The sequence below is a fragment of the Drosophila serrata genome, unplaced genomic scaffold (assembly GCF_035046125.1).
Source record: "Drosophila serrata isolate PLE 108 unplaced genomic scaffold, ASM3504612v1 contig_173, whole genome shotgun sequence".
Taxonomy (NCBI): Eukaryota; Metazoa; Arthropoda; class Insecta; order Diptera; family Drosophilidae; genus Drosophila; species Drosophila serrata.
Window position 1 is genome coordinate 56,008 of NW_028257071.1, and position 21,972 is coordinate 77,979.

General features: G+C 41.8%; 7 protein-coding genes and 1 long non-coding RNA gene across 19 annotated transcripts; 7 read left to right on the forward strand and 1 right to left on the reverse strand.

The window, feature by feature from the left end:
• The first annotated feature begins 430 nt into the window (after positions 1 to 430).
• On the forward strand, positions 431 to 5,621 carry Lnk (SH2B adapter-like protein Lnk). 12 transcript variants are annotated; one of them, XM_086827473.1, is made up of 4 exons: positions 431 to 706; positions 1,709 to 2,350; positions 2,825 to 4,192; positions 4,765 to 5,621. In XM_086827473.1, exons 2-3 carry the CDS (start codon positions 1,841 to 1,843, stop codon positions 4,166 to 4,168), a joined length of 1,854 nt encoding a protein of 617 aa, XP_086683599.1. In that variant the 5' UTR covers positions 431 to 706; positions 1,709 to 1,840; the 3' UTR covers positions 4,169 to 4,192; positions 4,765 to 5,621. The 12 variants fall into 12 exon arrangements, with proteins under 12 accessions (XP_086683599.1, XP_020798501.2, XP_086683596.1 ...); XM_020942842.2 differs by having other exon boundaries at positions 2,825 to 4,159; XM_086827470.1 differs by having other exon boundaries at positions 446 to 706; positions 2,840 to 4,159.
• Positions 5,622 to 5,889: 268 nt separating this feature from the next.
• On the forward strand, positions 5,890 to 8,649 carry LOC147644461 (protein FAM98A). The gene has a single exon (XM_086827476.1). It carries the CDS (start codon positions 7,120 to 7,122, stop codon positions 8,461 to 8,463), a length of 1,344 nt encoding a protein of 447 aa, XP_086683602.1. The 5' UTR covers positions 5,890 to 7,119; the 3' UTR covers positions 8,464 to 8,649.
• Positions 8,650 to 10,335: 1,686 nt separating this feature from the next.
• On the forward strand, positions 10,336 to 11,783 carry Sodq (Sodesque). The gene is made up of 3 exons (XM_020942938.2): positions 10,336 to 10,596; positions 11,112 to 11,336; positions 11,402 to 11,783. Exons 1-3 carry the CDS (start codon positions 10,336 to 10,338, stop codon positions 11,726 to 11,728), a joined length of 813 nt encoding a protein of 270 aa, XP_020798597.2. The 3' UTR covers positions 11,729 to 11,783.
• LOC147644462 (uncharacterized) lies at positions 10,659 to 11,526 on the reverse strand. Its single transcript, XR_015270457.1, has 3 exons — positions 11,386 to 11,526; positions 11,279 to 11,325; positions 10,659 to 11,203 (listed from the first exon to the last, which is right to left on the reverse strand). It is a non-coding gene; the product is annotated as an uncharacterized LOC147644462 (long non-coding RNA).
• A 123-nt stretch (positions 11,784 to 11,906) lies between the features above and the next one.
• Mco3 (Multicopper oxidase 3) lies at positions 11,907 to 14,335 on the forward strand. Its single transcript, XM_020942809.2, has 2 exons — positions 11,907 to 13,928; positions 13,985 to 14,335. Exons 1-2 carry the CDS (start codon positions 12,078 to 12,080, stop codon positions 14,225 to 14,227), a joined length of 2,094 nt encoding a protein of 697 aa, XP_020798468.2. The 5' UTR covers positions 11,907 to 12,077; the 3' UTR covers positions 14,228 to 14,335.
• A 541-nt stretch (positions 14,336 to 14,876) lies between these two features.
• Positions 14,877 to 16,336, forward strand: LOC147644463 (lipase 3-like). Its single transcript, XM_086827491.1, has 3 exons — positions 14,877 to 15,076; positions 15,137 to 15,862; positions 15,944 to 16,336. Exons 1-3 carry the CDS (start codon positions 14,903 to 14,905, stop codon positions 16,331 to 16,333), a joined length of 1,290 nt encoding a protein of 429 aa, XP_086683617.1. The 5' UTR covers positions 14,877 to 14,902; the 3' UTR covers positions 16,334 to 16,336.
• A 231-nt stretch (positions 16,337 to 16,567) lies between these two features.
• LOC147644464 (lipase 3-like) lies at positions 16,568 to 18,359 on the forward strand. Its single transcript, XM_086827494.1, has 3 exons — positions 16,568 to 16,881; positions 16,962 to 17,687; positions 17,749 to 18,359. The coding sequence occupies exons 1-3, from the start codon at positions 16,711 to 16,713 to the stop codon at positions 18,130 to 18,132; spliced, it is 1,281 nt and encodes a 426-aa protein (XP_086683620.1). The 5' UTR covers positions 16,568 to 16,710; the 3' UTR covers positions 18,133 to 18,359.
• A 629-nt stretch (positions 18,360 to 18,988) lies between these two features.
• On the forward strand, positions 18,989 to 20,534 carry LOC147644465 (lipase 3). The gene is given in 4 exon segments (XM_086827493.1): positions 18,989 to 19,031; positions 19,034 to 19,170; positions 19,233 to 19,958; positions 20,021 to 20,534. Coding segments are annotated over 4 exon segments (1,302 nt in total). The 3' UTR covers positions 20,417 to 20,534.
• Positions 20,535 to 21,972: the final 1,438 nt, after the last annotated feature.

Genomic DNA, 21,972 nt, shown 5'->3' on the forward strand with positions numbered 1-21,972 from the left:
TTTTTTATAAAAATTGTCCGATCGTTTCTATGGAAGCTTTAGTATATTGTCGTCCGATCCGGCACGTTCCGAATTATATACGACTGAGATTATATAGAAGACATTCGGCAAAATTTCATTCACATAATTTTTTAAATGAGAGACTACTTTGCGTAAAAGCGGCCGGACATGGCTATACCGATTCTGCTTTTGCTGCAGATCAAGAATATTTTTTATAGTTTGTATTGCAAACCTCTAACTTAAATTATAATTCTTTGCAAAGGTATTAAAATAATGGAAGTTGTTAGTCAAACTTAATTGAATGCCCTTATTAATGTCGTACGTGAAATTATATGCGCAGTCTGGCCACTTGTTACACGGGCGCGATTTTCTTCAAGAGGTCTGGCAATAAAACTTTAATTTTAGGTTGATAGTGACGGCAGAAACATCGGCATAGAAACATCGATTGATTGATTGAAAACATTGATAGTTATCAAATTAGAAAAACATCGATGCATCGATGCTTTCATCGGTGTTTTGCGCACCACCACTACCCGAGTAATTTTCCGTTTTGCATCGCAAAAAATAAAAACAAACCATAATTAAGTAATATTGAAAGCAGACTGTAACTAAATACTCGCGCGCGGCATACAATTATGACCTGAAACTCGAGCGCAACAACGCAAAAAAATATATATTTCGAGCAGTCTGCAGTGCGTAAAAGTGTGTGAGTGTGTGAGCGAGATAACATGCAATTTGTGTAAAAAAATAAATGTTGAAGAAGATGCCGTGCATTTAGATCACTTTCAATCCCTACTGTGAGTTTTAGCGACATTGATTAGTGCTATTCGAAGAATATGGACAGGACGAGATTCCTTTGGCAGGTCAAGGTGCATGCGGATGTGGCGTAGGCGTGGAAATTCCTGTGGGAAATTTTTTCACCGCCGCACGGGTGTGGGTGTGTGTGCGTGTGCGCGTACGGGGGAGTGCGCGACTGTGTTTGTGTGGGCTACGCCGCAAGTTTGTTTTCGTTTTTCATTGTCGAAGAAAAAAAGGATTAAAAAGATTAAGATGATTTTTGTTTTGGATCAACATTTAACAATAGTTAAAGTATAAACAAGAATTTATAAATAATACCGAGAACTTTTTAGAAATTAGGATAATAAGTTAATTAAATATTCTTACGCACACAATTAATATTTAAAATTTGTATAATTACGTCTTTAAAAAATATATATGTGTACTAATGTGTTTATTTGTTCTTAATTGAAGGACGTTTTTTGTTTCAATTAATTGCTTAGTCAATAAAATTGTGAGTGTAAATGTATTATTAATTGCATTCTTATCAAATTTCTTACAATCAGTATGGCGCTAAAATTCCCCACTTTCCCGGAACTGTAAAGTTATCTTTATTTTTTAACTTAATCCTGTGAGTCAGACACTTGAAATTGAGTGCTACGCTACACTTAAAAATTATATACATATGTTTTTATTGCAGAAGTAGATATTTATTACTTCATAAATCACAGAATATTCCTCGATTTCTTGTTCAATTTAATTTTTTGTAAAAATCTCTTATGTCCCCTTAATAAATATGTATTTTTTAAGAGTATCCCAAAGTTTAAGCATTCTGTAAGGAGACACATCTACCTACATATGAGTCTGCTACTAATCTCTTCCTTGAAATCCGAATGACTAAGCCGCAGCAGCACCTTTGTCTCCATTGCAGCTCTTTTAAAACGGACTCCAGCTGGGTAACTCGTGCAGCAAACGGAACCTGAACCGCCGACGACAGAGGCAGCAGGAACAAGAACATCAACGACAGCAGCAGCAGCAGCTGGAGGGCCATTATCCTGGTCAGATGGGTGGCAATAGCACCGGAGCCAACTCGAGCGCCTTTAGCGCGGGCGGATACATTGGACCCACATCGGCTAGCAGCCACCACAGCCTTGGAACATCTTCGTCAGCGGCGGCGGCAGCGGCAGTGGCTGGTGGCAGTGACCTCATCCCGGCGCCAATTGGAACCGGAAACGCAATGGGCGTGTCCTCCTACGCGTACGGCGGCACCAGCTGGGAAGAGTTCTGCGAACGGCATGCCAGGGTGGCAGCATCCGATTTCGCCAAGGCCTGCATTACATACATCAATGGCAATCTGCCGCCAGAGGAGGCGCGTAACATTCAGCACCGAAGTTTTGCCCAGAAGTTTGTGGAATCCTTCTCGGCGCACTACGACACAGAGTTCTTCAGGCGGCGGAGCACTTTGAAGACGGGTGCCGGGTCTCTGGACTTTGATGAGGAGCATGAGGTGCCGCGACTGCTCTCCAAGAGTCTGTTGAGACGACTCTCCTTTAAGGGACTGCGCAAGGGCAAGGTGAGTCGTGGATAAAAGAAAATGTTTGGTTTCTTGTAGTTTTGATATAAATGAGTAGCCTAATTATAGTAACAGAATTCCTTTTTTGACACCATTTTAGGGTTTAATTCGTTTAACTTTTAGATATAGCGAATTCCAAGGTATAAAACATTTATTTAAATCATTCAAGACATCCGCATATTTCCTGATAATGCCAAATAATCCAACTGTCGAGTTCCGGGCTGATAATAGATATCAAGAGACTCGAAAGGTATAAATATACAGATAAAGCACATTCACTGTGACATTCTTGGCATTTAATGCAGAATTCCGATGGCCTGATAACTCAAGTTTATATCAAGATTTATGAAGAACGTATTATTATATAGTAAACATTGCGACATTGATTTTATAGCTTTACTGTTAATGGAATACCGGGCTCTTGATAGTCGGAAACTCCGTCTATATTGTCCATACTTGTTTTAACTGTCCAAGTTCTCTTTGATGCAGGCCTTCTTCCACAAGAACTCCGACGATGTGGACGGCGGCGGTGGAGGCAGTAAGCAGAGCAAAACCAAGCTGGCTAAAATCGTGGTGGAGTGCCGCAAGGAGGGCATCGTTAACAACTTGACACCGGAGAGTCTCGACCAGCCGACAGGCTCTCAAAAGTGGGAGAAATGTCGACTGGCTCTGGTGAAGGCTGTCGGCGGATACATGCTCGAGTTCTACACGCCTCCCAAGTCGACGAAGCCCCGTAGTGGAGTCTTTTGTTTCCTCATCTCGGAGGCGCGAGAAACCACGGAAATGGAGATGCCTGACAGGCTGAATACCTTTGTCCTCAAAGCGGACAACAACATGGAGTATGTGATCGAGGCGGAGAATGCCGAGGAGATGCGCAGCTGGTTGGCCACCATCCGCTACTGCATGCGAACGCCGCCCACGCAACAGCCTCTGATCGAATCGGATGGCGTAATGGCGGCAGCCATGCAAACATCACCCACAAATCCGAATCCCAATCCCATTGGGGCCATACAGAATCCGCAATACCACCAGCAAGGCGGCTCCAATGGAAATCTTGTAGGTGCTCCTCTGGCCTCGTCCCTATCCGCGGACAGTGCACTGGGCCAGGGAGGAGCAACGTCCGCCAGCGACTTGAATGCCATCAACGAACTGGGCACCACTCCGCCCTCGGGTCCGCCGGATATACCCGTCAGACCGCACAGAGGGGAGCAGCGCTTGTCGGCCTCAAGCAACTTTGATGGCATTGAGCTCGCTGAGAATGACGCGGATGTGAATGTGGCGGACTTGACCGCCGAGATGAGCTTGTTCCCCTGGTTCCATGGCACTCTGACAAGGTCTGAAGCGGCTCGCATGGTTCTACAGTCCGAGGCAGCTGGCCATGGTTACTTTTTGGTCCGCCAGAGCGAAACACGCCGCGGAGAGTTCGTTCTAACCTTCAACTTCCAAGGGCGGGCCAAGCACTTGCGGCTCACAATCTCGGAGAAGGGGCAGTGCCGGGTGCAACACCTTTGGTTCCCCTCGATCCAGGAGATGCTCGAACATTTCCGCCACAACCCGATACCCCTAGAATCAGGCGGCACCTCGGATGTAACGCTTACCGACTGGGTGCACAACAACAGCAGACTGAACGATCCCACATCGGCCTCTTTGGGCGCATTAGCTCACGATTCCGGACAGCTTAACGATCTGGGTGGAGGATCCAACGGAAATGGAAACATGAATGGCCAGGGATCGCGATCGAATGACACGGGATCGGGAGCGGGAGCTGGCGCAGGAGCTGCTGGCGGTGGCCATCCGTCGCCGAGACATGTGAGATAGCCAAAATTTTGGAGTCAATTCAGTGTCAGTGATGGTTTTTTATTTTACTTTGATTTATATTAAGTTCTTATCATTTCATTGCAACTGTGAAAGGTACTTAAGAATGAGTAGTATCGCAATTGAAAATTTTCTCTGAAGCAGGCCCCTAATCCTAGTAAATTAAGTCTGCAAATACTGAGTCTAGGAATAACATGCATATTTAATGTAACATCCATATTGGGTTTATGTACATTTCAAGCCCAGATTATATTTATTTTGTGGAACTTCTTTAACGTAAACATACTAAAAGTTTTTTAAATAACTATAATTTTGTTCTATAAATGTATTTATTTTTCTTAATCTTGACTTTTTATAAATTTATTTTATTAAAATTCTTATCCTAAATGTAGGATAAACCTGAATCAGTATATTTCCAAATCGATATTTTGAGATAATAATTTTAAAAAGCTACAATCAATTACTTTTTAAATTATTTTCTTTGTTTAGTTTGAATGCTTGAGTTAATTGTTGCATGCCACATTTTTCACCACACCCCTTTTTGACCCTTTAAAATTGTGTTTATAATTAACTAAACTGTCCTTATTCTCGTCCAGCAGTGCAACGAAGTGATTACCATGAATCTTAGTGTTCGCCTAAAGACAAATGAAATTGAACTGCCACAGGAGCCAACACACGTCTTTTTTCCGGAGCAAGTCTATTTCCATTTGGATCCCACAACGCTAACCGTGCACGGATCGCCGCCGGCCGCCGGTCAGAGCTTCCTGGATCAGCCGCATCTGCGGGCCTCGAATGCCTCTCTGCAGGCGGCCGCCCATCATCACCAGCAGCAGCATCCGGCGGGACAATCGCGTCATCCCAGCGACAGTGGCAACAACAGCGGCGGAGCTGTCGGCGGAGGATCGGGATCGGGGGGAGGCGCCGAATGCACTGGACGGGCCGTAGATAATCAGTACAGCTTCACCTAATTTTGGATTGTTGTTGTGGTTTTCCCATGCGGAATCAATTTTTGTGCCATTTTTAGTGTCCTGAAGGAGAGGAAATTTGTGTTTTTCTTTATTTTTCTTTTGTTCTATCTTCTGCTTTGTAACCTTCTTTCCTACTCGTTTCTATTTAATTTAGTACCTCTATTTGGAAGACATGAAGTAACTGAATAATATTATGTATACATTATATAGCTAAATGTGTGTGTTCATTTTAAGTACATCAATGTTGTATGTATAGTAACGGAAAACAGAAAACATAAAACAAAAACACAAAATGCAAATCGACAAAATATAAGATTTTTGTGGCACCAAAGGTGTAACTCAAGCGAATCCTAAAACTTCCTGCTTTACAAAAAAAAAAAAAAAAATACATACATATATATACTATACTTATAAATATAAAGTATATATACATAAATATATATTGAAATTGGTAAACTATAATAAATGAAGTTATGTAAAAGTGAAAATAAGTGTTGGTTTTTATAATGAGTTTTCAACATAAAATCATTAATGATTTGAGTGGGAAGTGGTTAAGATATATAGTGACTACATATTTTAATTATTTTGTACCTAGAATTACATGTTGCACATTTTCATGTACTTTGAGCCACTACTATTTTGCATATTTATTTTTAGAATTTGTTTTAATTTTAAGTAAATCGGACGAATACATCATATAACAGCTTAGGGACAATTGGATAATTAATAAAAACAAAAATATAATCTCTGTTTTTTTTTAATATATTCATTTATTTTTCATTATTTCAGAATTTAGCTATTAATTATATTGAATTCGGACGAAAATATTAGAAGAACTATATACAGGAAAATAGAAAACTGTAATTGTAAAACTTAAATATAATATAGATATGAAAGTTGACATTAATTTGTTATTTTTTCATAAAAGTATTTATAATTTATAATATTTTACACGAAAATATTCATATTAATCTAATTGCAATCTGCATGGGTATAAGCTAGATTCTGTGCAAAAAAAGCTAAAACATTCAAAATATAAAAAAGAAACTCTAAAAAATCAAGCAATAACCGAGAATGTACACAATTATTATTTGTTTTACATAAATTTAAGCAAAAATTAAGCCAGATTCTGTCTGAAATTAGAATAATTTGATAATTACAAACGCTAGATCTAGAGTGAAAATAGCTAAAGCAACGCCAATTATGGCCGCGGTATCACTCGTGGCGCTCTTAAGCCTCGGGTAGCTCTCATCTGCTCGCTGACGAGAGATCTCTGTTAATTTACGCTTTGGATTAATTGAAAAACAATAGTTTACTTAATGAGCAAGTATCACTTAAGAGTACAAGAACCTATACAATGCGAGTATATCTCAATACTTTTTATTTTTATTAAGAGATTTACTTTTGAAATCCACTCCACCATTACATTAAATTAATTGTTTTATTAGATGTTTAATTCTTTACACTTTTAAGCTTCCCCTTTAACTGTCTATAATTTATTTTATAATAATTTCAAAAATTCAAATTTGTTGGGGTTTGCCGCTCTGCTGGCAACTGCTTTGTCAAATTATTATTCCCGAACGTTTCCTGCTTTCTCAAATTGGGCTCTTTGTTACCGACGAGAGAATTCTACCCCATGTAAATGTTAATTTGTAAAATTGTTATGTATACTTGTAAAATGTAAATTTTAACACGGGGACATTATTATGAGATAATTGTAGTATTTTTTTATTTTATTAAATTTTTTATTTTAACACAATTTTTTTTTTTTAAATGAACCAATATAACAAAAGCTTGAGTAATTAATGTTAAATTACGCTATTTTAAAGCTTATAAGCTAGTTGCAAGCTCCGTAAGCTTTCCATTTTTAAATATTCAAGATACTGCACTGAGCTGGTAACACCAATCCCACTAGTTTGCCGGTCACCATATATTTCCGAACAAAAAATCGAATTGACACTTGAAAGAGGGGAAAATCGATCGGAAATGGAGCTCGAACTAGACGTGGTTGACTCGCTGCAGGCCCTGGCCTATGAAGGCCCCTGCCTGCAACAGGAGAACCTTAGCCGAGCGCTGGACGCTGGAATCGGGAGCCCCGAACTACGGGCCGTCATCCATTGGCTGGCCCACGAACTGCATGTGCTTCGAAAGACGGATGAGCGTGTCAGCTCCGGCAGCGGGGATCACGACGAGTTCACCTTCGAGCTCTCCCTGCTGCTGACCGAACTGGGTTGTCCCTATCGCGGCCTTGTTTCCGGTGCCATGGAGGAAAGATTCCGAAGCAGGCAGATGCTAGTACAGTTGCTGGAGTACCTTACCTCCGAGCTAATGACAACAAAGATGGTGCTGAAGGCGCAGCCCGTCGGTCCGCCCTGCAAACGGAGCAAGGCTAGTGGCTCCAATGTGCAGCAGGTTGTGGAGCAGCTGGCCAAGGATCTGCAGCTTGGTGAGTTGCCCCAGAATATAACCACCAAGTGGCTGTTCGAGCAGATTACGCCCCGTCTGGACCAGAAGCTGAAGCAGACCAATCGACTGGTGGTCAGCGAGCCGCTGTTGAAGGTCAAGAAGCCTCTGACCGATGCACATTGGCGCCTTCTGGAGTCCATGCATCGCGAGCTGGAGGCGGAGTATAATCTACGCCGGCAAATGATGACCACGCGACTGGAGGCCACCGTGCAAAGCTTCCAGTGGTCTGAATCGATGCGCCAGCGTGCAAACGAGATAACAGAGCGGTTCCAGCGTAAGATGCGGGAGCTTGATCAGTTCAGAGTGGGTGGCGATCAAACCGACCTGGTGGCCCTACTGGCGGCTCGCTCCGACTTGGCCATTATTGAGAAGACTAGCTCGGCGAATGTGCGCAAGAATACAGCTTCCAAGATCCAAAAGCATGTGATGGGACACGTTCCGGATCGCGGAGGTCGGGCCAACGAGCATGCTCCGCCACCCCCTGAGATGCCCTCTTGGCAGCAGCAGAGAGCTGGTGCTCCACCGGGAGGCGGACGTGGTGGTGGTGGCAACTTCAGGGGAGGTCGTGGAGGAGGCGGTGGAGGAGGAGGCGGCGGCGGAGGAGGAGGAGGCGGCAACTGGCAACAACCTCAGCAGCAACAACAGCAGTATCAGCAGCAGTATCAGCAACAGCATCAGCAGCAGTACCAGCAGCAACATCACTCTCAATACCACGACCAACGCGATCGAAGTCATGATAGGAACGACCAGCAATGGATTGGCGGCAGTGGACGTGTACAGGGACAAGGATGGAACGGAGGAGGACGTGGAGGCGGGCGTGGCGGACATGGTGGACGCGGGGGTCATCGAGGCGGCTATCGATAAGTGTCGATACATGATTTGAAGCCAGCAAATGGGAGACCTATAACGACTGAAACTTTTAATTTACTCTTGTGCGCTCACACACAACCCAGTTTAATTTATTGCCAAACCGCATGAATGTGTTTATAATTGCAAATGGACAGTCATTTAAAAAATATAAACTATATATGTCATCTCTGTGCCAGCAAATTTCGCGTGTCGACTGCCGCTTTTGGGGATATCTGGGTTAGCTATTTTCACTTTCAATGGGTTTACGATTAGCTGATGTCTGCTTATAGTCGGGTGAGTGGGCTTAATATAATCAAATTTAAAAGAACGATGACTAAAAGGTAATAATTATAATTGGAAATTGGAGAAACGATGATTTTTGTTTGTTAAATGATAATTCAAAGCAAATAGTAACCATTTTAACAATCATGAGAGGAATTTATTAAGGGTACTTAGACTTATGTATGCATGTATCTGGTATACATTGAACGTATTCTAGGAAAATTAAAGATATTCCCATCTGGCAAACAGTTGCTGCAGGATAACTGCAACATATGCAAAAGGTTAGGTAGCTGAAATAATCTCTTAAGGATCCTCTGGGATATACTATAAATACCTCGGTCTCTCCTCAATCCTGTATTCAGTCCCACGACAGTCCCAGCTCCGTATGTCTTTTGGAAGACGCACCTATACAGTGCGGCGAGATTGTCCTTGCCAATTTGACACCACTCTTCCAACACATCAAGGATCTGCAGCACTTTAATAGCTCCCACGTGATCCAGGCGAAACTTGCCCGATTGGAAGTCCAGCAGTCGGCACTGAAGCAAAGCTTCGAGGGTAGTCTGGAGTGGATGAAAAATCATCAAAGCGATTCACAGGAAACTTTACAGGAAACGGTGGCGACCAGACTCGATAGGATTGAAGGCCTACTCGAGAAACTGGCTGGAAAATTAGGAGCTACATAAAACAATTTTTGAAAATTTCTATAATTCTGGAAATGTTCTAATAAAAACAACAAAATTCTACATTATACAGGATTATATTAGTTAGTTCAATATAAGGACCCGAAAGTTAAATTTCTTTATCAATTTACCTGGAACAATATTATCCTTCGGGTTTTGTTACCGTTTGTATAAAAATGGATATGTTAGATTTTTTTTTTTTGGTTTTTTAAATAAAGAATACTTTCTTAACAATAATAAGCATTCTGAAATTTATCCAATTAATATGCTTTTCTTTGTCAAGTAATAAATAAGCCATCATTATAAGCATATATCGCGTGACTTTCCGGATATTAGATTAAATTTTACACTTTCAATGGTCTAATGATGATCTAGTTTCAGTTTTGTAGGTGGTCTCATATCGGAGATGGGTTTGTTATGCTACCAGTAACATGCAAGCCTAAGGGGTAAATTTGATCAAATTATTATGGTTGGCTTCTAAGTTATTTTTTTTAATGTTTAGATTGATAATTTTTATAGTTTTTGGTTTCTTTTTGTCAAGTGTAGATACTTTTTTAACATCTCAATACCGAACTACGATCTTGCCCCCAATCCCCGCCAGAACTACGCCCCTGGGCCAGGTAACCAAGCATCAAGCACACACGCGACACTCAATCGCCATTAGCGTTCAATCTAGTCATCAACTGTGCCGGCGATACGGCCACTACTATATCGCCACCCCACTACTGACCAGATCCACTCCACTCTCCTAGCCACAGCGACGGCGACAATTAACGTGGTCAATCGCCATGAAAACCGTGTCGAAGTCATCATGGATAGGCCAAGCCAGGGGCTTGGATCAGTTCATCCAAAGCCCCAGATCCGAGAGGTAGTGAGAGTTCCCCGTATTCTCTATATTCCCTACTAATTTACGAGCTTATGAAAAATGCTTATTAAACTGATTCTGGCATTGGTAATTGGGAGTGGATTCATTTTTGTGCCTGGCAGTGCACAAAATCTGCTCGATCGTCTACGTCCGGTGAATGTGACCCGGTTTGATGATGGCATCAAAGTGGTGTCCGGCACCAAGGTGAAGCGGTATGAGAGACTGACGGTGCCGCTGGGAGGTCCTGCGGGTATACCGGGATCTGCTGGTCTTTTGGGACCACTTCTGCCACCACAACCGGCTTACTTGGGATACACCTATGTGAGTTTTTAAACTCGTATTTTTTATTATATATTATTCTCTTATTTGGTTGCTTGTTTTTTTTTCTTTAATTTATTTTTATGTTGCTTTTATCCCAGAGTATAATTTGTAAATTATTTGATCAATTAAGTAACTATGTGCTTTGTCTGACAATTTTCCCACAACTATTATTTACACAGCTTGATTTCTATTGAAAGAAATCCCCTTTGGACACATTTTTTATAGACAACTACTTAAATATTTAATCGTTTCTAACTCTAGTTAAATACTTACAATTTATATAAATTGAAGTGGTTTTTTGTTGAGTATTTAATTTGTAATGCATAATGCATAATTCGTTTAATTTGTTTGATTTTGAAGCTCATTATATTTCAGATTACGACATCCTGATTTTTTTTTACTCGATGCCTGTGTTTTTGTTTAAATTAAATTAAAGTATTTTTAACTCCTATAGTTCCAATAATCGTACCATAATTGTCCAATAAGTTTTCAACAATTTCCCCTATTTTATCCAGCAGTTGGTGCCCCAATGGCAGGCTGGGGCCAAATTAATGGGTGATGGGGAGGGTGCTGGTGTGGCCGGCATGATCTCCTTCCTGCAGCTACCCTATAACTCCGACATCAAGGTTACAATCAATGTTACGGGATTGCCACCTGGAAAACATGCTCTGCACATACACACCTTTGGGGATCTGAGTGATGGCTGCAAATCGACGGGCGGACAGTTTCCTAATAATTTTGTAAGTGGTTAAAGATCTTAAAAATTAAATTACAGAAAATATCTTTAACTCATTCATATTCCCAGCTTGGCAATGTGGACACCAAGGACGATGGCAGCATCTCTGCGGTCTTTCAGAGTCTTTATCTGCAGTTGTTTGGCTTTAATGGTATTATCGGACGATCCATTGTGATCCACAGCAAAGCTATTGATTTAAATACGGCCTTAAATGCGGAAGTTTTTTCCTCTTCGCTTCAGGCAATGCCCAATGCATTGGCCTATCAGAATGAGGAGAACTCGGTGGGTCCGGCCATTGCCTGTGGAGTGATCAGTTTGATGAGCACGGCCCCCAGTTCTTCAGGTATGGCTACTGGAGCACCTCCTGCGGCATCTGCAGCTCCAGCTGAGATTTAAATTGTATTTTACATAATTTTATATGTATTGTAATAAAATATTCTTTATAAATTCATAGGGGCAAGCTATTAATTATTGCCTCGAATCTGTCAGAATGTAATTGGTAACATAAGGAAATAAAGGTAATAGTGTTTTATGTTAAGTTTTTAGTACCCTTTGCTTTAACTGACAAGTTTTCTATAATTTATTTGTTATTATTCATATTTCTTTGAAATTATAACAGGGAAACAATATTATGTTTACCTTAATATTCCAATTAAAAGTAGTTCGTTTTTTATGACTGCTTAAGCGTTCCATTTACCATTACGTTCCCGATCGTTTCGATATTATCAAATTCTGGTCAGCTTTTATGACCACTACGTGCGGCGCATGCGCAAAGGTCTGGGTCGCCCTTTTGGCCAAAAACTTTCTTCGCCGGCTGCCCGCCAACCAAGTGGCCAGTTGTCCGTTGCGGTTCGCGATGTCCAAACGCGAAAGTAAAAGTCTTTCCAGCCCTTGGCTATTGGTGCTATTGATTGGGCTTAGCCTTGTCCGGATTCATGCCGAGTCCTTAAGTGAGCCTTCTCCAGAGGTTAAATTCGATTGGCCTTCGTTTCCCTGGTCACGCAATAAAACCACTAAGGGAAAACCCTCTTCCTCCTTGTATTTGGATATGAAGAACGACTACAGCCAAATGGAGTTGGCCAACTTTGGGGACTTTGATCGCCATCCCTGCCGCAGAGTCTGTCAGCAAGGTCAGACTCAGAGCTGCTACTACCAACTGGTGGTTCACAATTACCAGAGACTTGGACCGGAGTGCCAAAGGTGTCAGTATGACGAAAGAGCTTGTGCCGCGGAGCATTGCATCTTCGGAGATGGTGTGTCAAATCCTGTGATGGCTGTGAATCGAATGGTGCCAGGACCTCCCATAGAGCTCTGCGAGAACGACACAGTGGTTGTGGATATCCTTAATTATTTGGGTGAACCCACCTCGATGCATTGGCATGGTGTCGGCCTGAAGCGATCGCCCGAAATGGACGGAGCACCGTTTATCACTCAATATCCCCTGCAACCGGGAGAAGTGCAACGCTACGAGTTCCAGGTGGATCGCAGTGGTTCGTTGTGGTACCACAGTCATGCGGGCTGGCAGCGCGGCTTTGGAGTGGCTGGAGCTCTTATAGTTCGACAGACACGCCAGGAGAATCAGCATGCCCAGCTCTATGACTACGATCTGGTGGAGCACACCCTAATGGTGCAGGATATTTTCTATGAGAGGAATCTCCAGGATGTTCGGAATATCCTGATAAACGGCAAGGGACGCAATCATCTAAGCCAGTTGCCGGATAACGATAATCGTCATCGCTACGAGAGGCTTCGGGTTACTCCTGGCTACCGCTACAGGATGAGGGTAATCCTCAATGGCATCACCAATTGTCCCGTGGAATTCTCCATCGAGCAGCACAAGCTCCTGATCATCAGCACCGATGGTAATGATATAGAACCAGTGCTGGCAGATGGTTTCTTCCTCACCTCTGCCGAGCGTTTCGATTTCGTTCTGGAGGCCAATCAGTATGTCAAGAACTATTGGATCCGAATCCGGGGCTATGAAATGTGCGAGGGTCGCAATCTCTATCAGGGTGCAGTGCTCAGCTATCGAGGATCGGCTCGCACTGAGCTGCCACAGGGTAGCATATTGGATAACCCAAGGGGCAGGACCTCTGATGAAGATCTCGTTCTGGTTAACGATTACCGCTATGCCTCCGCCAATGCCTCGGTCTCCTCATCCCTGCGTCAATCGCTGGACAAGGACAACAACGTGGGAACGGTGGCCTTGAGATCCCTAGAGCCGGTTCCTTGGTCTCGTTACACCAAGTTCCTCACCTATTACTCCAGCTTTGGTTTTCAAATGGCTCAGAATGGAGAGATGCTCTTCCAGATCGACGATATTTCGTTTAATTTGCCAGCAATATCCTTGCTACAGGGCAGACATCTTTACCAGGACGATGGTTACTTCTGCAACAAAAGCTCTCTAGCTGCCGAGGGACGGAAATGCGAAAGGGAGCTCTGTGAGTGTGTGAATGTCATTCGAATGCCAGCTTATCGTCCTGTGGAAATGGTGGTGGCCAACTACATGGAGAGCACACATCCGTTTCACTTCCATGGCTACACCTTCCGACTGATCGGACAAGCAGTCTTGGGAAATCTCAACGATCTGCGGAATGTAAGTGATCTACAAAATATTATATGAAGATTTATAACAAACTCAAATCTTTATAGATACGAGAACTCGATCGTAGGGGTCGCTTAGCTCGATTATCGGACGACAGCGCTGCCGTGGCCAAGGATACGGTCCAGATTCCAGGCCTGGGCTACATTATTGTTCGCTTTATTACAAGTAATCCCGGTTTTTGGCTATATCATTGCCATATTGAGGCTCATGCTATGCAGGGTATGGCGGCAGTTCTAAAAGTTGGCGAAGATCATCAGATGAAAACTATTCCAGCCCGAGTGCGTTGTTAATTTAACCTTAAAATGGGTTTTGGCTAAAGAAACATTTATTTTCAATACTTTTGTTAGCAATATTTATTAAGGCCATTTTGCCAATTAATATTAATTGTTTATGATAAATTTCCACTTTCATGAATATTTAAAACTAAATATATATATATATATTTATTTTATTTATGTATTTCTTTAATAAAATTAACTCTTATTTATTTTTGAAAAGCCGTGGAAATATTGTGTTTTCTACGAATCTCTTAGGTATTGATTTTTAACCAAAATTGATCTGTTTTTTAAATTATTATCAATACCGAATCTTAGTTTTTGTCAAGCTGAAAGTACTTTAGATTAAGCTTAAGGAATTTCCAGATTATAGCTTTATTTGAAGGAACATTATAGCTTTTCCTCATATCTCTACTTATACTTTGGCAATCAGCCAACCATCGATAAACGATTGTAATCTCATTAATTCCATTGGGTCAAATAATAACTTAAAACTGGGAAATTCGAAACTACGTATATTAGCTAGTGTGCGAGAAATTTTATGATATAACTCCCACTTGAGTTTATACACAGGTAATTGCCTTATTAACTGATTGGTCTCGTATCGATATGGGCACTTAACTTGAGTGGCTGGCGGTAGTCTTTATAAGGACGAGGTGCTCTGTACTCTCGCCTTAGTGCAGTCGCAAAATGTCTAGTTATCACATCGATATCCTTGTGGCCTTAGTTGGTTGTTTTTTTCTGGTGACAACTGGACATTGTGTTCCTTTAAATAATAATTTAGACCCTGCTGAGGTCACCGATTTCTATAAACTATTTAATAATCCCGAGGCACATTTATCTTTTGCTACAGCCCCCACAACGGTAATAACTAGTATAATTCACATTTTCCTCTATTATATTTCCTTGTATTTATTTTTTAAGGTGGATTTTATTAAGGATCATGGATATCCTGCCGAGCGTCATTATGTGACCACTGAAGATGGTTACATAATCAGTCTCTTCCGCATTCCGTATTCTCACAACCTACAGAATCAAGACGAAAAGAAACCGATTGTCTTCCTCCAACACGGTCTCCTCTCCAGCTCCGATGGGTGGATTAGTTTGGGACCTGATGACGCTATGCCCTTTCTGCTCTCAGATGCGGGCTATGATGTTTGGATAGGAAATGCACGAGGAAATAGGTTCTCCAGGAACCACACCTCTCTATCCACGAAGCATCCGAATTTCTGGCGCTTCAGCTGGCACGAGATTGGATACTATGACATCGCCGCTGCCATCGACTACACCTTATCCACGGAGAATGGAAAAGGTCAGGAGGGCATTCACTATGTGGGCCACTCCCAGGGTACCACAGTGATACTTGTCCTGATGTCCTCAAGACCAGAATATAACAAGAAGATCAAGACCTGTCACCTGCTGGCTCCTGTGGCTTTTATGAATAACATGGATGACTTTATGGTCAATAGTTTGTCCCCTTATCTGGGATTCAACAACCTCTACTCGGTGCTCTTCTGTTCCCAGGAATTTTTGCCACATAACGATTTTGTCCTGGCTCTATTATATAATGTCTGCCGATCGGAGACGATAGTTTCCAGTTTTTGCAGCGGCAATGAGAATACCCAAGTGGAGGAAGGAAGAACCAATAAGGTATGCCTATTATCAAACTAAATTTAAATTATTTATCAAAAGTAATTTGTATTTTGTATATTATTTATTGTTTCTTTCAAGACGGCTAATTCTGTGATAGCAGGTGTCATGCCTGCCGGTATCTCAACGGATCAAATTCTGCACTACCTGCAGGAACATCAATCGGGACATTTCCGCCAGTTCGACTTTGGAACCAAAAAGAATCTGCAAATATATGGAAACGAATTGCCACCCGATTATCCCACCGAACTGATTACAAGTAAAATGCATCTTTGGTATTCGGACAACGATGAGATGGCTGCTGTGGAGGATGTCCTCCGATTGGCGGACACAATGCCCAACAAGGTGATGCACCACATGGAGGATAAAGAGTGGGATCATATGGACTTTGCCGTTAACTGGAAAGTACGTCAGTACATCAATGAACCCATTATAGCCATAATGAACGACTATGAGGATAGCATGAACTAAGTCTGTTATTTGCAAAAAAGAACGTTTATGTGAGATGGTATCATAAATTATATGGCAATATTTTCTTATTTATATTTAAATTTTAAAGTTCTTGAAACATCAGATGAATATTTAAGCTACACTTTTCATTCACATTTATTTAAACACTTCTTAAGCCCTTAAACCTATTTTAAATTAAGAAACCAAAGTGTAAAAGTTATCTCCCCAATCGAGTACATGAGAAAGTTTATGACATTACCACCACTCGAGTTTATGCCCATTTAATTGGTTCATGGGCTGATCGGTTTCGTATCAATATAACCACTTAACTGAAGTGGCTCGCGGAAGTCTTTATAAAGGCTGATTGCTTTCGGTTCTAGCCGTAGTTCAGTCGCAAAATGTCTACCTTTCACATCGCAGTCTTTGTCGCCTTGATAGGCACTTTTCTGGGAACAAAAATCCAATGTGCTCCACTGATCGAGGAACTAAATCCTGCGCCACTCACAGATTTCTATAAATTATTTAACAACCCAGATGCGCATCTGGCTTTGGCCAAGGCCCCCACCACGGTAAATATTAATTTATTAATATACAAAGAGGAACTCGTAATTTTAATTATAATCCCTTCTTTGAACATAATTTATTTCAGATTGATTTTATCGAGGAACATGGATACCCTGCCGAGCGCCATTATGTGACTACTGAAGATGGTTACATCATAAGTCTCTTCCGCATTCCCTACTCCCACAACCTTAAGAATCAGGATGTCAAGCGACCGATTGTCTTTCTCCAGCACGGCCTCTTCGCTAGCTCCGATATATGGCCAAGTCTGGGACCGAATGATGGCCTGCCATTCCTCCTGTCTGATGCAGGCTACGATGTCTGGTTGGGAAACACGCGGGGCAATAGGTTCTCCAGGAACCACACCTCTTTATCCACGAAGCATCCGAATTTCTGGCGTTTCAGCTGGCACGAGATTGGATACTTTGATATCGCCGCAGCCATCGACTATACATTGTCCACAGAGAACGGATTGGGTCAGGATGGAATTCACTATGTGGGACATTCCCAGGGCACCACGGTAATGCTCGTTCTGATGTCCTCAAGACCAGAATATAACAGGAAGATCAAAACCAGCCACTTGCTGGCTCCTGTGGCTTTTATGGACAATATGGATGACTTCATGGTCAATACTTTGTCTCCATATCTGGGTTATAACAACGTCTACTCGACGCTCTTTTGCTCTCAGGAGTTTTTGCCACACAATGACTTCGTCCTGGCTTTATTCTATAATGTTTGTCAACCAGATTCGGTGGTTTCCAGTTTTTGTAGCGGGACTGAGGATACTCAAAAGGAGGAAGGACGAACTAACACGGTATGAATCTTTAAATATTGTGTAAACCATATTTATCATTACTATTTAATATCCCCTGAAGACTGCTGAATCGTTGTTTTCTGGAGTTTCGCCTGCTGGTGTATCTACAGATCAGATTGTGCACTACATGCAGGAGCATCAATCGACGCATTTCCGACAGTTTGACTTTGGCACCAAAAAGAATCTAAAGCTGTATGGCAGTGAAGTGCCCCCAGATTACCCCACCGAGCTGATTACAAGTAAAATGCATCTCTGGTACTCCGACAACGATGAAATGTCTGCTGTGGAGGATGTCCTTAGATTGGCGGCCACATTGCCCAACAAGGAGATGCACCACATGGAGGATGAGCTCTGGGATCACATGGACTTTATCAACAACTGGAAAGTGCGTCAGTACATCAATGATCCGATAATTGCTTTCATTAATGAGTACGAGGCCAAGTGATAGGGATACAGCCCATGCCCAAAACATGTATATATATTATAGTTGTCATAATCAACATTTATGTAAATCAGAACTTAATCTTATCATTAGCGGATACAGCTGAAACGCCCATAAGTGGAAGCACTTCTTTGCTGAAAGTAGCTCCACTGATTTTCATTTAGCACTTGAAACCCTCCTCCTCTATATAAATATTTAAATCATTAGAACTTAACCGACTCTTGTAATAAAAAAACCATTTTTCATGTATAAGTAGAGGTCATAAAAGTTTAAAGCTACACCTTGTTAAATCTATAAATGGCTTGATAATCTAAAACAACTCAAGTCGATGGGGGTAAATTCTTTCGGTAGATTATCGAAATGGTTATTCAAGTTCCTTAAATAGGTGATAAGTTAAGCTCCTCTAAGTGCGTCAAGTGACGCGTTTAGCTTTCGGAATTATCGTATTCGGAAACATCAATTACTTTATGGCACACCCTCATTTGCTGGTTATAATCTATGTACTTATTTTCGGGTTTACCAAGTCTTATAATCAACTGAGATTTTAACGGTTAATAGAGTATATACTGCTCAATGGATTGACTTGAAGAAATTAGTTAATTATATAATTGTGATTGTGATTGTTTCACTATATATAGACAAAAATTCCGCGTTGTTGAAAATATCGGACAAACTTTCTGCCACCCCTGACTCGATTCAGTTTATAATGTCAACACTTTTAATCCAACTTTATTGGTTTTAGATTAAAGCTTTCCTTAATTAAGCATTATCTCGACAGTCTAAATATATAATCGAATACCCGATAGTAAGTGCTAATTGAAACTAAACCTCCTGCGGACTGCTACAAAAGCTGAATGTCATGTGTTTGGCCAAAGTCAGTTGGCATCGAACCATCGAAGGAATATGAAGACCCTCGCCTTAGTTATCCTGGCCAGTCTGGCGATAGGCGGTTATTCCGCAGCTATTGAAGCGCCGATCGACTTCTATAAACTCTACGATAATCCAGAGGCTCATATCAGCATAAAAAATAAATTGACAACGGTGAGTCTGCCCTTTTAAGGTACAAAATATATTTTATATTAATTTTTTTTGTATATCCTTAGGCCGATCGCACAGCCTTACATGGCTATCCGTCTGAGCATCATCACATCACCACCAAGGATGGTTATGTCTTGGGTGTATTCAGGATTCCATATTCCCACAACTTGCAGAATCAAAACAAAAAGCGACCCATAGTGCTTCTTCAACACGGTTTGACGAGCTGCTCTGATGCCTGGATTCTGCAAGGACCCAACGATAGTCTTCCCTACTTGCTAGCCGATGCTGGATACGATGTGTGGATGGGAAATGGACGTGGAACCTCCTACTCCAGGAATCACACCAAGATCTCCACGGAACATCCAAATTTCTGGAAATTCAGTTGGCATGAGATTGCCATTTACGATATTACCGCCATCATTGACTATGCTTTGGACACGGAGAATGGCAAGGGGCAGGAGGCCATCCATTATGTGGGCCATTCGCAGGGCACTACGGTTTTTTTTGCCGGAATGTCTACGTTGCCGGAATATAACAAGAAGATCAAGACCGCACACATGTTCGCCCCGGTGGCCATCATGAAGAACTTGGCTAACTCCTTTGTGCGTTCCGTGGCTCGTTATTTGGGCAACGGAGGTATCTCTGACACGCTCTTTGGCTCCCAGGAATTCCTGCCGCACAATGAGTTTGTGATGGCTCTGTTCTTCAATCTCTGCCAGCCGGACTTTATGCTGCGTCCGGTGTGCGAGGGCGCCATGGAGGCTCTTTACGCCGGCGGTCGTGCCAATATGGTGAGTGTTAAATCCATTTCAGAATGTTAAATACATAAATTTCATAAATAAATCTCCTACAGACGGCAATGCCCGATGCTATGGCCACTCATCCGGCAGGCTGTTCCACCGATCAAATGCTGCACTATCTGCAAGAGCATCATTCTGGCTACTTCCGACAGTTTGATCATGGAATTAAGAAGAATTTGGAGGTCTATGGCACCGAAGAGCCGCCAGAGTATCCCGTGGAGCTAATCACCTCAGAAGTGCACATGTGGTACTCGGACAACGATAACTTGGCCGCCGTGGAGGATGTGGAGCAGTTGGCCAAGCGGCTGCCCAACAAGGAGATGCACCACATGGAAGATAAAGAGTGGAACCACGGAGACTATGCCCTTAACCATGAGGTCCGAGTGTATGTGAACGAACCTGTGATCGCCATCATGGAGGCGTACGAGTTGAAGAACAGTGGAATGTGATTGATAAAAAGGCTCTCTAATCTCGACGGGAACTTTATACCGGTGGCAATCGGATTTATTTTAAGTTAAGTGATAAGCTAGTAGTACTACTTAGGCAAACATTAAGTAGGCAGAGGAAAAAAACTGAGAATGGAAATAGAAAATCTACTACGTTTAATTGGCTTGTGTTTATTGAAAGTCATGTAGTAGCGCGAAAGAGTTTCCTTTAAGGTTGGAATTTGAGAGTTCTGTCTTTGGATCTCTCTTTAATTTTTTCTCTTTCTTAATCCAAGAAAATGTACTAACCTTTTATTTTTATTAGCTTATAATCTTCAGCGTGGTAGTTTTTAATCTCCTTATTTTTGTATAAAGATAAAACACTTCTATTTACCTTAAAACTTACTAAAAATTTAAGCTGCGAGCTGCCAACTTTACAGACACCATTCCTGGAACCACAACTTGGATCCAAGCACTTTTCAATCCATCCCAAACCCACTTCACATGTTTGGACAGAGAAATACATTTAATTTTTCCACTCGAGCAACTTCTGATTGCCAGCGGATGGCTGGCCAGCTGAAAGAATAATGCATATTCAAGCTTTTCACTGCCATTCCGCCGGCATTGGCATCAGCGCAACTCTCCAAAGGGCCAAGTCGATTTCTGGCCATGTGTCTGGGCATAAATGCCCCCGGGTGGATATGTATGTATGTAGGCTCGGCTCTGAGGCTGAGTAAGAAATTAGATCGAAGGGAGTCTGGCTTCTGGCTAATGGCTCTGGGCTGTGTGGCAAGTTCAAGGCCACGCGATTTGCGTGGGATTCGTGGGTTTCACTGGATCCGCCCGCCCAATCTGGATTTGATTTAATTGGTCTTAATTTGTGGGCCGTGTAATCAATGGCCCCGAATAGTTCTGGCGGCAAAGAAATATGCCAGCGATTACTTAACTGGATTAATTGGAGTGTACATGGCAGAGCGCTAATTTACGGATTGTGTTTTCGGTTTTTAGCTAGAAATTAAATCATTTCCCCCCCTGGCCACGTTTCTCAAGCACAAAGTTTTCGAGCGCACAGTCAACGAGGCGTTGCAAGTAAAAAGCACACGGAAGCGTTAAATTGGCTCAAGTGTGTGTGCACAAAATGGAATAAACACAACAAAACAAGAAGAACAAATCCAGGGTATAGTACACCAGATATCCATTAGAGAAAAAAATATTGATATAAAATTCAACACATTTTTATACCCTTCCATGGTATAGTCAGAAGCTTACAACATTGTGAAGGAATCATTTCCGACCCTATAAATCATATATATTCTTGATCAGCATCAACGGTCAAATCTTTTTAGCTATTTCCGGCTGATAAAAAAAATTTTTAAAATTTTTTGAAAATTTTATAAGGGGTTATATCATTAAAATCTTAAAAAATTGGATGTTTTAATATTTTAAACGAAGTAGGCAGATAAACCTAACAAAAACTAACATAGGAATGCTTTCCGATTCAAAATTAATGCCTTTTTGCCTTATTTATGTGTATTTTAAACTTTGATTGGTCGTCATCGATTTAAAGAATGCAAATATTT

Bases quoted from the DNA above. Each gene is read 5' to 3' on its own strand.
- LOC147644463 (XM_086827491.1), top strand. From the start codon at position 14,903: ATGTCTAGTTATCACATCGATATCCTTGTGGCCTTAGTTGGTTGTTTT. The intron at 15,077-15,136 runs GTAATAACTAGT...TTATTTTTTAAG, and splicing joins TTGCTACAGCCCCCACAACG to GTGGATTTTATTAAGGATCA. The intron at 15,863-15,943 runs GTATGCCTATTA...GTTTCTTTCAAG, and splicing joins AGGAAGGAAGAACCAATAAG to ACGGCTAATTCTGTGATAGC.
- Mco3 (XM_020942809.2), top strand. From the start codon at position 12,078: ATGACCACTACGTGCGGCGCATGCGCAAAGGTCTGGGTCGCCCTTTTG. The intron at 13,929-13,984 runs GTAAGTGATCTA...AAATCTTTATAG, and splicing joins ATCTCAACGATCTGCGGAAT to ATACGAGAACTCGATCGTAG.
- Sodq (XM_020942938.2), top strand. From the start codon at position 10,336: ATGCTTATTAAACTGATTCTGGCATTGGTAATTGGGAGTGGATTCATT. The intron at 10,597-11,111 runs GTGAGTTTTTAA...TATTTTATCCAG, and splicing joins CTTACTTGGGATACACCTAT to CAGTTGGTGCCCCAATGGCA. The intron at 11,337-11,401 runs GTAAGTGGTTAA...TCATATTCCCAG, and splicing joins GACAGTTTCCTAATAATTTT to CTTGGCAATGTGGACACCAA.
- Lnk (XM_020942842.2), top strand. From the start codon at position 1,841: ATGGGTGGCAATAGCACCGGAGCCAACTCGAGCGCCTTTAGCGCGGGC. The intron at 2,351-2,824 runs GTGAGTCGTGGA...TAACTGTCCAAG, and splicing joins AGGGACTGCGCAAGGGCAAG to TTCTCTTTGATGCAGGCCTT. The intron at 4,160-4,764 runs GTGAGATAGCCA...CTCGTCCAGCAG, and splicing joins GCCATCCGTCGCCGAGACAT to TGCAACGAAGTGATTACCAT.
- LOC147644461 (XM_086827476.1), top strand. From the start codon at position 7,120: ATGGAGCTCGAACTAGACGTGGTTGACTCGCTGCAGGCCCTGGCCTAT.
- LOC147644464 (XM_086827494.1), top strand. From the start codon at position 16,711: ATGTCTACCTTTCACATCGCAGTCTTTGTCGCCTTGATAGGCACTTTT. The intron at 16,882-16,961 runs GTAAATATTAAT...AATTTATTTCAG, and splicing joins TGGCCAAGGCCCCCACCACG to ATTGATTTTATCGAGGAACA. The intron at 17,688-17,748 runs GTATGAATCTTT...TATCCCCTGAAG, and splicing joins AGGAAGGACGAACTAACACG to ACTGCTGAATCGTTGTTTTC.